Source organism: Mytilus trossulus, chromosome 3 (assembly GCF_036588685.1).
Source record: "Mytilus trossulus isolate FHL-02 chromosome 3, PNRI_Mtr1.1.1.hap1, whole genome shotgun sequence".
In the NCBI taxonomy this organism is placed as follows: Eukaryota; Metazoa; Mollusca; class Bivalvia; order Mytilida; family Mytilidae; genus Mytilus; species Mytilus trossulus.
In genome coordinates, this window is record NC_086375.1 from 75689671 (window position 1) to 75703293 (window position 13623).

The 13623-nt window shown below is 31.9% G+C and overlaps 1 protein-coding gene across 1 annotated transcript; it reads left to right on the forward strand.

The window, feature by feature from the left end:
* The first annotated feature begins 1045 nt into the window (after nt 1-1045).
* On the forward strand, nt 1046-13179 carry LOC134712435 (zinc finger HIT domain-containing protein 1-like). The gene is made up of 6 exons (XM_063573970.1): nt 1046-1124; nt 4311-4478; nt 5404-5504; nt 6919-7007; nt 12530-12610; nt 13008-13179. Exons 1-6 carry the CDS (start codon nt 1103-1105, stop codon nt 13027-13029), a joined length of 483 nt encoding a protein of 160 aa, XP_063430040.1. The 5' UTR covers nt 1046-1102; the 3' UTR covers nt 13030-13179.
* The last annotated feature ends 444 nt before the right edge of the window (nt 13180-13623 follow it).

A 13623-nucleotide genomic window follows, 5' to 3' on the forward strand; every position in this document is an offset into this window, starting at 1 on the left:
TACCATTTTCAAATGTAAAAGTCACAACCCATTCCGTTCAGCCCTAATCATGTTGTTCTGAAACAATATCTCAACATCACGAAGAAACATATCCAAAAATTCGAAGGTTGGTGATAGTTTACAAGAATGTATTCTGAATTCTTCAAACAATGGCAACGCATGTTCTTTAAAATTAGGAAAAACAACTGTTCAATTTCAGTGCTTTTGGGTGTTTCGGCAAATGAACTGTGACAGTCAAGGAACGCCTTCCATACATTTGGTTTGATATATATTAATTAACCGATTTTCGTCATTACAACAATTAAAAATTGCTCTTAAATTTAAAAAAAAAAAAAAAAAGCTATGAGAGCCTCATTTACCAAAGTTAATCTTCGAACACGTCTGATATAGACCATTTTACATTTGGACAGTTCGTTTTGACATCTCTAAACCTTGTTTCATAGTTGTAAATACTATTGCCATTTCGCTAGACTTGACATCTATATTACCGGAGCATAGGCTACAGACGAAATCGCAGATCATAGTTCAGCCTTTTGTAAGAACCGGTCCAAAATGGAACAATTTGTTCAGTGCTTTCTGCAGAAAATTGAATCGAATCTAAGTTTTGTCTTGAAAAAAGTCGCAGAAATATCAAAGATATGCAGGACAGATATATCTCGTTTTTCAAACGAAACAAGACACAATCTTCATATAAACATCAGAATAATTGAGAGGTCCATACCGTTCCGTTGGTTTGTCGAAAGGTAAGCATACCATATGATTGGTATTCGAATCATTCAACGTCATCAAAGATCTTTCTACTCCCGGTTTAATATTTATGGAACTTAGTTGAACGTTTGATAATTCGTTTTGATACTGACACAACTCTAGGCATGGAGTGAAATCATCGATTTTTTTCAACATTTAAGTCAATATTTTCTGCTCCCTCTTGTATAATACGACCACCTTTTCTAAATAGAGCAATACCATTAGGTACATAGGACATGTCTTGGATTCTGTCTATTTTCAAATTTGTTAAACTAGTCCGATATATAATTCTAGATCGCGTTTCCGGAATTCGTCCAAAGCATTCCCTTATTTGTTTAGAACATTAGAATTCATCATGGCAGAAAAAAGAGAGTCGGGTTAGAATGTTTTTATTTTTTTGTGAATAGTGAACTATTTAGTGCGACTTAAATGAAACCAATTGCATCGTAACTCCGGGAAGTTTTACACTTCTACCTAGGAGTCTACTCCCGTATTCGGAAGCAGAAGAACACGACTTTCATTTATAAAAACAAAACCTTTGCTTTTAATTCGAAAATTTTATTTATTAAGAGAATCTTGCACTATTGAGTCTATTATTTCTTGCTACATTGTGATTCTATAGTCGACGCCCGGCGAATAATCTTCAATAATTGAAGGATCGCTAGAAACTTTAAAGAAGAAGTACTCAGACATTGAGTTTTAGCGGTAGGTCTTTTCACCACCGAACACCACCGCACACCGCCGAACACCACCGAACACCACCGAACACCCCTAAGAGTTCATTATTTTGTCTTTTATCGTTATCAATGTGAATTAAATATAATATTCAAGTGATTAATTCAACAATTCAGAAGATTAAAAGTCCAAATATCTACAGAAAACAGAAAGGGAGAGTCTTATAACACCCCACTTTTTGAACTCCGCTGACCCTCATAGACACCTCTCTTCTTCTAACTCTTTTATAAAATAGTTGTACCAATAATAAAAGAGAAACATATCAAAATCTAACCAATGAACAAAGATCCAGAATACTTGAATTGATAACTATAAATTATGAATATATTATAACACACACAATCGATGTAATCCGGAAAGTGATGAATCCGGAGACGTTTTTCCTCATATTGATTTTCGATTTTAACATAAAAAAGATGCCCATAAAAATCGAAAAATTGTTAAATTATAAGTAATTTAATTTATTTTATCGTTATATTGTATAGTATCATAGTTTTTCCAAGTGGTTGGTGGTTTTTGAGGTGTTCGGTGGTGTGCTGTGGTGTTCGGTGGTGTGCTGTGGTGTTCGGTGGTGAAAAGACCCACCCGAGTTTTAGAGGGTATAAGTCAAATCGGCACCCAGTCAATTTGGCACCCATAGAAAAAAGTCAAATCGACACCTGGTTAAATCGGCATCTAGTCAAATCGGGACCCATTTAAAGTCAATTCGGCATCCAATATATACAACTCGTCAAAACATCAACCCAACAATGTTAGATCTGTAAATATTGCTATCTTCTTCCCTGGCCCGGATTTGAACCCATGCTACTGTGATAATGTGACACCAAATCGCCTGCACTGCAGCCGTCCCGCTAGACCACACAACCACCTGGGCTCTAAATATATAAAAATCTATAAAGGGACCAGCAAATTTACTATGTACCGGATCGTCTAGAATAGGCGATACTATGCAGATAAGGAAAAAAATATATCAGTCTAAAGATTTGCACAACAATATAATATATATATATAACAACTATTCAAAAAATGTATAAATGAACTTTATTTTTAGAGTTTTCAGTGTACATGGTGTAATTCACAAAAAATTTAATGAATTTTTTTTTTGAATTTTTGCTGTTTTTTTTGTACACTCAAGCCTATTTTTAAAAGACATGCGGTGCAGTCCGGTGTATCCGCGCACTTAAGACTTATGACTTCACTTCATTCGACTGATAAAACCAATAATTGGATAAAATTGTGTGAATACATTCATAACATACTTTTATTTCATAAAATTATTAGTTTGGAGAGTTTCACCCTCAAGATTTTGTGTAATGTGTGTCCAAAATTGGGGAAACCCCTGTTCTGAGAGTTCCTCCAATATCAGGTGATTTCGCGCATGCCTTCCAAAAATAGCTTATTTTGAATAGAGGAAAGATTTGCTGCTACTTTAGGTAGCTAAATTCAAACCAAGCACACTGCCAAGGATGCAGAGCAAAAAATATTTCAATCTGATAAAAATTTGACTTCAGTAAAACAAATTTTATCTGATGCTTTATTTTTTTTAATGGACATCAGTGGCGGATCCAGAGGGGGGGTTCCGGGGGTGCGCACCCCCCCTTTTTTTTTGCCGATCAATGCATTTGTATCGGGACATATGTTTTGCACCCCCCCCTTTGCCCTGGATTAGCACCCCCCCTTTCGAAAATTCCTGCATCCGCCCCTGGACATTGGCCAAATATTGAAGATCACGGGATTGCAGTTCTTATTTCAATCTGGAACTCTTCAATTTTATTCTTTTTTATCCCTTGGGAATGCTAAAACAATAACAAGAACAATTTTATTTGCGTTAGAGTGTTGATATAATGAAATCAGCTAATGCGCGGTATCACCGGCCGCACGGACACCGGGTACTCCACTGTACATGACATATTGACCATTTAAGCCACAATTTGAGATTATTTTTTTTTTCATTTTAAGCAGAATATTCACTATAAAAAAATTAAGAAGGGTTACAATAAATTTTAAAAAGTAAATAATTTAATAAATTAAATTAAATGTAATCAAATTTTTTAACAATAAAATACTGAACATACTGAAACAGAAAATGAAAGTTCACTTAAACATGTTAAAATATATACATTTTTTTGTTTCTAATTCCTATCATGATTTATCATAAGAATGGTCAGTGTTAAGTATCTTACAAAAATTACTAAACTAAAATGATTACTTAAAGTCATATGAAACGAGGCTGGTGAAAAATAATGTTTATATAATTCTTAAAACAATGCAGCAGCATGTTTATATCATAAACTTAGTCATATGGTGTGTGCAATATATTATTTTTTTATGCAAACATATGGTATAATCCTTTTTTTCTCTTGTCTGTTATGATGTGAAAATATGGCAGCTAATCAATTGTCGTGTTTTGAAGCCGTAGTTTACCGATTGTCACCTTATAGTAAACATTCAACAAAGAAGCACGGATATTGAGCACATGTATAACATGTACAATCAGATAATAGTTTATTTCAATGACAGATTGATACTTATTGCAATCACAGGATTTTTACCAGAATGGTCACACTAAGGTCACTTGCTTCCTGGAAGCAAGCAATTGAAAAAAGGTAAATTTCTTCTAAATGTGGACAAATTAAAGAATTTTCTTCAGCATGTTCAGACAAAAGTATATGTATAAAAGTTTTAAAATTTGAATTTGAGGTTTTATATGACTTTAAACTGCAAACTAGGTTTACACCAAATTAGAACGTGTTAACTACATATAGAATCACAGGCATATTTGGACAGCCATATATTTTTTCATTTAATGGACTAGTCTTTTATTGTAGGTAGAGTTAAAGAAATTCAGCAAAAAAGAGTCCTTGATGATGCTGCCCGTAGAAGAAGACAAAGAAAAGCATTGGAGGCACTGGAGTCTGATAACTTTCAAGATGATCCACATGCTGATTTGAAAATGAGCAAAAAAGCTCCAAAGTTTGAAGAGTCAATGGAGGCAGGTAAATACTCATACATTGTACATTGTATGTTTAATAAGATTTTGGTAGTCCTAATATTCAAAATGCATACTCTTCGTTGAAAGTCATTCATGGCTATTACATGTATATAAAAATAAGATGTGGTATGATTCCCAAAGAGACAACTTTCCATCAGAGACCAAATGACATAGAAAATAACAACTATAAGTCACCATTCAGCCTCAACAATGAGTTAACCACATACAGCATAGTCAGCTATAAAAGCCCTGAAATGACACAATGTATATGGGTTTACATGTACTTGTCAATCATGGTTTGTTGTCTCTTGTACTCTTGCATAGTTATCATATTAAAAAAAATTATAAGGTCAAATTAAAAACAAACACTTCTCATAAGTAAATGATATTTGGTATGTACATTGTTTATAGTTGTATCTGTAGCATTAGCACAACTGATATCCACGGAGACTACATGGCTCTACCCCTTAGTCTTTATAAGTATATTGACTATGAAAATACTGTATAGTTTTCATGTTAAGATTTAGGACAGAAACTTGTTAGGTCATTGGGAATATTTGCGATACGAAACATTATCACTGCCTTATGTAAGTTTCACTCATCAAAGGTAAACATCCATGATGGTATTTGTTTAGTAAGTATATACATATATATATCATATCCTTTTGTAACATACATTTAAATGCAGTTCATATGCATGGTGTTCTTTTTTTAATTGTTCACATTTCTTTCTGACTATACAATATGGGGTTTTCTCATGGTTGAAGACTGTTATGTTGCCTATAACTGCTAACATTTACCTCATTTTAACTGCGGTGGGTAGTTGTTTCATTGGCAAACATACAACATCTTCATATTTTAATATTATTGTTTTATCAAGTAATGTGTGTGTATAATGTACAAATGTATCTACAAACATTTATTTTCAGTCCAACAACAGGGATCAGGTACCAAAAGACAAAGGAAAAGTAGGAGTGACCATTTCAAATTTAGATACAAGAAAAGTTTTGCCGCTCTTTTAGAAGAAGATGTTAGTATATACAATGTATTGTGCACAGAGTAATTATTGAGACCATACAAAATTAAGTAGCACTTTTTTTTCTTCAAAAGTACACACAAGGTCTTAAAAAGGTGAAGGTTATTCAATCATTTTACACATTTTTAGCTGGAGCGAAACAATTATGATATTTATACTTCTGTTTGAATTAAAGGTCCTGAAAATTATTACTACAGTTTTGTCCTTTTCCATTGATTGATATTTAAATTTTATGTAAAATAGAGTTCACTTCAGACCCCTTTTGAGTTTTTTTTTGGTAGTGTACATGTGCTTCCCAAGTGTATTGGGAGGTTGTGGGTTTGATTCTCAGATGAAAGACTTTAAAAGGAGTATGTTCACCAAGGCTTTATGATGGACCTTTAATTCTGATAAACTTAATTATCCTGATTTAAAGTAATTTCTCGCAATTTGATTGGCTGATATTGTCCTAATAAATTTCAGTACAATTTTTTATTACGTCAATAAGAATTATCTCCCTTATTTATTACGTCAATTAGGATTATCTCCCTTCTACCATTGACCTAATAATATTTTTTTTTAAATGAGTTGCTTCATCAACAAATTTGGTTGATGTTGTCATTATATTTAATTTAAATAATCTGATGTACAGTAGTTGGCGTTTGTTTATGTAATATTTACGTGTTTCTCGTTTCTCGTTTTGTTTATATAGATTAGACCGTTGGTTTTCCCGTTTGAATGGTTTTACACTAGTAATTTTGGGGCCCTTTATAGCTTGTTGTTTTCGGTGTGAGCCAAGGCTCCGTGTTGAAGGCCGTACTTTAACCTATAATGGTTTACTTTTTAAATTGTTATTTGGATGGAGAGTTGTCTCATTGGCACTCACACCACATCTTCCTATATCTATAATAATATGTAATATAACAAAATCAGGATAAATTCGTTACACAGTGTTCAATTGTCCTAATACGGAATTTATCGGGTCAATAAAATTCATATCAGGTTCGGCTTTGCCTCACCCGATATGAATTTTATTGACTTTGCCTCACCCGATATGAATTTTATTGACCCGATAAATTCTCGTATTAGGACAATTACACACTGTGTAACTAATAATACAGTAATAATACCAGAAGTTAACATTTAATGACAAAATATTAACTATCTGACAAACATATCAACAAGTTCTGATGCAATTTAATACTTATATATGATTTCATTATAAAATCTATTAAATTATTTCTGGTGTCTCAAAATACAACATGTACAACCACAGCAAATACCAGATTACAACAAAGTTACACTGAGAATGCAGCAGAAAAAATTCAGGTCTGAAATGCTAATATGCTAAGATGACTTACAAAAATAAACTCTTTGCTTATATTTATATAAGAGTTATGATTTTCTTACTTTCCATGATGAATTCCAGCAAAGATTTGAAAAAGAAGGACCTTCATATCTATCTGCACAAATTCCAGCATCCAGATTTCCGGAGAGACACTTTTGTGCAGTCTGTGGATATCCTTTTTATTATCAATTGTTTTGGATTGAATAGTACAATCATTCATTTGGAGGAAGAACATTAGAATTAACAATTTGAGAAAAATACATTTAACATTTCAACAACAGACATTTTTATTGAGGATTTCCAAATACTTCAAAAATACTTTTTATCATAATGGTTAGTTTTTGTTAGTCCATCCTCCCTGCATCATGTTAAAGTTTTGGTTTGAGGTAGTAAGTGGTCTTCAATGTTCATTTTTGTGTAAAATGTTTAATGTACTTACAGTGAGTTGCGTATAGGTGTTACTGTAAAAGTTTACCTGTAGCTCAACCTGTTTTTAAAATTGTCAACACAATAGGGACATTTAAATTGACCAGTTGGTATTGTTAGATTTAAATCTATCTTGATGCTACCTGTAAAGATTTTTATTCACCTAACCCAAAGTTTCAGCATGCTATTTTCCTGAACTTTTTCTTACCTAGGATTGTTCTATTAAAAAATTGATAGGGAAGAAAATAGTTTTTGGTTTTAATTGTTTTAAATCCCTGATATTTATGATTTATCAAATTTTTACCTAAAATTCTAAATCACTAAAAGATTAAATTAAATACACGGGTGTCATTCGGTTTATCGAGAGAAATGAGCGTGAAAGAATATCTAACGGCGGTCAAGTATTGAGCGACGATCGTGAAATCTCTGGTAACGGATCGTGAAAGACATTTAATGGGAATTGTAGGTCAAAATCTTTAAAAATATTGCTTATTTTTCAAAACGCGGAACAAATCCGAATAAAAAAATATGTCTGTCAAAATGGTTTAACTTCCCCAACATAACTGTGAAATAAGAAAGAGAAAATATGCAGTACTTTATGAAATAACACAAAAGGCGCAATGCATGTATATGCAATTAATTACAAATAACACGCTTTTTGTTACTATAATGGTCATGTTTCAGTTCATCGTGATATATTTGAAATGTAATCTTTGGTGTATCTGATAGTACAGTAACATTAAGGTATGTTCTCCTCTTAAAAGCATTAATTTGTATATGAAAACCTTGAATTTGTTGAATATCCATCAAACTTGATCGTGAAAGATCAGGCAACGCATTATTTTGATCGTAAAAGATAATGCGTGACCAGACTTATTACTAGTAATCAGAAATCAGTATTTCTTTTACCATTTGATAAACCTGAAACTGTTTGAAGCCTGTAACTATTTTGATAAGGATGAACATTAAAGCTTTTTTTTTATTCAACGCTTTATCTCGAAAGTTAAAAAAACAACAACTAAAACATCTCTAGATAAGTTTGAAAGATTCAGCTCCGCGAATCGGTCAAGTGCAATTTATGCAGACTGACACTATTTTCTTATAGCCAATAATATGGATATGCAACGTTTAAACCAAAAGGATATCCATCAAACAAAAAATTACAGCAAAAAGCATCTTTCATGAGTAATTTGAGATTGAACGAGAACCTACATTTTGTGCAACAGTACTTTCTTAAGTTCTGTATATACAACGCAGATGTGGATTGATTTAACTATATACTACAGACTATAGAATACCAAATCGAAAATGCGGTAATTTCTTGTCTGCTTTACTTATGATAGTTAATGTTATGGAACGTCTATAATATCAAGGGTTTTACTAGAAGTGTCAAATGCGCTTAATGCGCTTAATGTATTTTTGTCCATCTGATGAATTAAGCCTTCTCAATTGATTTTTATAGTTCGTTCTTATATTGTACAGATATACCACTGTCCCAGATTCGAGGGAGGGTTGGGATCCCAGTAACGTGTCTAACCCCGCCACATTATTTATGTATGTGCCTGTCCAAAGCCAGGAGCCTGTAATTCAGTGGTTGTTGTTTGTTTATGTGTTACATATTTGGTATTCGTTCATTTTTTTTTTATACAAATAAGGCCGTTAGTTTTATCGTTTTAATTGTTTTACATTGTCACTATGGGGGCCTGTTATAGCTGACTATGTGGTATGGGCTTTGCTCTTTGTTGAGACCGTACGGTGACCTATAGTTGTTAATGTATGTGTCACTTTGGTCTCTTGTGGATAATTGTCTCTTTTGTAATCATACCACATTTTTTTTTTAAATTATGATTGTCAATGGTTAATAAAAAGAGTGCAAGGTCAGATGAACCATGACATACAGATCTCTACAAATATCCCGTAGACCAAATAAATATGTTCCGATCCTTACAGTGCCTTAGAAACTGACAAATATAAAAGTTTTGCTGGCCAATTAATTCGAAACATAAGGTCAAAAGTATTTGAACCCTGATCGACAGCCAGACATAGACATCTTTCTATCATTCAATATAATATCAAATACAATTGACGGCATTATGGTCATGTATGAAACATGCAAACAGACATGTACACCATACACGAAATACCATGGCGCTATAGCATACAGGTATATATCCAAAGGCTAGACAACATAAAACGAGCATTGCCGAATGATGTATGACAATGGGTTCAATGTCAGTTGAAACCTTGCAGAAGTTGAAAATATACACCTCACAATCATAACAACAGACACTTATCCTAAAGCTTAACGAATCCGCGATACGGACTTGACCACAAAAATGAATCTTCATCCATGAAATAAGGCAAATTCGGGGTCAGGTGAATCCTGTCTGACGGACATGTAGTTTATAGGATCCAATATACCAAATGTGGATATCCTATAACTCGTGATAAGTGAGTACTTCACATGACAATAAAAAGCTTCATCCTACAATCATCCAACTATTTTACATTTCATTTTCTGAAAATATTTTTACTTTTGAAAAGCTTAAACCTATTGAGGATGTTGACCTATATAGCTTTTCTCAATATCAATAACAAATATTAACTACGATATAATTGAAGAAAAATTTGAACGTCTTCGTAGCATCAGATCTTTCACGATCCTTTTCACGATCTTCAAAAATATGGTACATGATCTTTCACGATCCAAAAAATCAATTTTTGTGTAAATAGTTCTTTATTTACCAAGTTTCATATTATGTTTATACAAAGTAACTATAAAAACCATTTGATTAATTCAAATAGAATGCCCTTATTCGTAATAAAGTAGGTTTTCTAGTCAAATTCTAGTCGAATTTGTGAAAAAATCATGTTTGTTTACATTTTTTATGTCATTGAAATGTCGAGAAGCAATCTGCCTTTTGTTGTTTTGTAATAACTATGAACTTTTAAAACTGGATATTCTGACATACTGATCATAATGTTGAACCATTTTGACAGACAGTTTTATTTTGTCGTAAATTTGTCTGTGTAATTAATTTAAATAGAATATGTATAGACCTTCATATGTCTTCTCGATTAAATGTCTTTCACGATCCGTTACCAGAACTTTCACGATCGTCGCTCAATACTTGACCGCCGTTAGATATTCTTTCACGCTCATTTCTCTCGATAAACCGAATGACACCCGTGAAATATGTATTACTATGTTTGAAAATTTAAACTTTATTTACACACTAAATGCTTCTTTAAAATTCTAACCCTTATACATAGTATTGTCCAGCTGCCAGTGAAACAAGAAATAGCTGTTCAGGTGTTTACAGTTTAAATTTTCAGAGGGATATGTAGTTCATTTCTTCACATGACCCTTCAATATTCTCATTTTGGATTATTATTTGCAATGTTTGAAATCTTTTGGTGTCATTGTGCATACAATATTGGATTTATTTCATTTGAATTCACTTCTTAGATTTTTTATGGCAATTTTGCTTCTTAAAATCATGTGATGTGTTTTTTTCAAGATGTTATTGTCATGAAGGACATCAAGGAGGAAATAATTCATTCAAACTGTTTTGTGGGGCTTACATATATTGTTGTACATGTAAAATTAGAAAATAATTTTGGAGTATACCTTGCTGTGTTTTTTCTTTGAAATCTATTATAATATCAGTGGGACTTTTGTGCATAACATTCTGTGTTCAATCAAGGAAAATCAAATTTTCATACGATGGGATTTAGTTATGTTAAAGATTAAACAAATTCAAAACTGGAATTCAAGTAAGAGATATAGTGCAAGTTCATCCAACATGTTTCTGTGGCTTAAAACGTGATTTTAAAAACATTCATTATTAGTTTTGGGATCTATTACAAACTTAAGATGATTTACCATTTAAATGGGATCTTGGAAATGAAATAAAATGTTGAATTAATGCAGTGGATATAGTCTAATCTAGTGATAAAGTGAAAAATGAAAGTAAAATATAATATTCCTAACGTGAGGAAATGTTTTAAGTGATTCATGTGAAATTGGAAATAGTAATTATAAAATTCTGGATCAAATATTGTTTGATTTGGAAATTTATCATAGGAAAAGAAATAAAATGTTTACTGTGGATATAGTAAAATCAAGTGATATATAGTAAAAATATAAATAAAATATTACAAAATATTTGTAAAGTGAGGATATCTATTTGGAATATAGTAATGGAATTGATAACAAAATAACAAGATTCTGCACCTGTTAAATTAGGTTGTATATCATGGGAAGTTAATCAGAATTTAAACTATGGATTTAGAAAAAAATCTAGTGAAGTAGTGAAAAATGAATAAAATTGGGAATTATTTAAAATCTTTGGAATTCTGGATGAGATTTCAAATATTAGTGTTAAAAAATAAATAAAATTGTTTATTCAAATATGATTTTGATGTTTCATAAAGTGAGTGAAATATTACGACTGGAATATTTAGGGTATAAACACTGCAAGTAGTGGCTATACAAACATTAAGATGAAATGTAGTGCATTTAAGGCCATGCAATTTTAAACAAACTGCAAGAAAATATCATATATGATATAGTCATTCTTGTTTGGCTTGATCACTCCTAATATTTTGAATGACAGTAAAATAAAAATCTCTCAATAGAATAATCCTAGGTAAGAAAAAGTTCAGGAAAAAAGCATGCTGAAGCATGCTGAAACTTTGGGTTTGGTGAATAATTTTTTTTACAGGTAGCATCAAGGTAGATTTAAATCTAACAATACCAACTGTTCAATTTAAATGTCCCTATTGTGTTGACAATTTTAAAAACAGGTTGAGCTATAGGTAAACTTTTACAGTAACACCTATAGGCAACTCACTGTAGTATATGTGAGATACAGGTTTTGATAAAGATTTTACTGTTGCCTGAACATGGAAATTGGATAATACCAGTGCGCCATGGTATTATAAAGACACATATTCTTGTTTATCAGATACATGATTTAAGCTACCCTTTTCAGGAGTAACAGTCAACTATATACACATACATTGTCATTCACTTTTAATTTCTCTGTAGTCATGTGTTGAACATAGACTTTTGAATTAAGCTAAAAAAAAGTTTCAGCATAACTATTTCAGTTCTATTATATACTTCCTCAATTTGTTTTAAAAATAGAGTTCTAAGAAACGATTAAAACAGTTTTACAAAAGCTTTTATATCTTGATATTTATCATCAACAAAGAATCATATTATTACTATATATTATTAGTTTTCCTTGACTATTGTAACATTTACCTCCAATTACACATGTGTACAGTGTGGTGCAAGGTACTGTTGTGTGAGATGTTTGGGAACACATCAAGATACAAGGTGAGCATTGCTAAAATTGATTGTTTAGGGACAAACAAAGATGAGAATTTGTAAAAATAAAAGAATGTAAACACATCAAAGAATATTTGAGATTATTAAGATAAAATTTATTCATATATACTGCCTTATATATAACTATGATAAAATAAAATAGATCTTAAAGAATTTCACAATTTGCTGCCACAGAAACAAAACCATATCTCAAGTGCTGCAGGCAGGGGTATCTGTGATCAATAGCTGATACAAAGCAGCACTTGCACATGCAAAGTAAAAAGAGATTAATAAAAGTTGCAATAACTTGTTTCCTCAATCCACTATGAATAAATACGTTTAAACAAAATTTCTTTAGTTTTGCATTATATAATTTATATTTACAAGAAACTTTTATTTTGTTCAGGTGTTTGAAGTGGACAGCTTGAGGAGTGATTTGGGAACTACATGTATGTGAAGAATATTCCTGATAGATATGATGAAAAGCTGAGGATCAAATTAGTAAGAGTCAAGCACTGTAAAGGATGCATCTGGCCAAGCAACATTCATGGGTTGAAATATTATTTGTGACTAGATGTATAAAAGTGTACAGATGACTCAACAAAACAGTATAATGACAATTGTCATGTAAACTATTTCATATATCAGCTGGTCTGAATAAATGTATGGTGTACAGTAAAATGTTGTTTCTTGTGTTATATGAGTACTGAATATTAAAAGAAAAAGATGAGGGTAAATGTAAATGACATAGCAATGAAGTAACACAGATGCAAACCTGATGACCATTTTCTATATGACAGACACACAACTGCTTTAATTATAGTTCTTTCTTATTGACTTTCTGCAACATAACACATGGGTAGTAATATTGCTGGTCATCTTGTTCATTCTTTACTTTTTTTTAATTGACAATGTTTGCCAGGGCCAAAATTAAAAACATGTTTGTTTCCCCTCCCCCTCCCCCACCCCCACATGGGTAAACAAATTATAATAATTTTTGAAAAGTGCTTGAAAGCAATAGG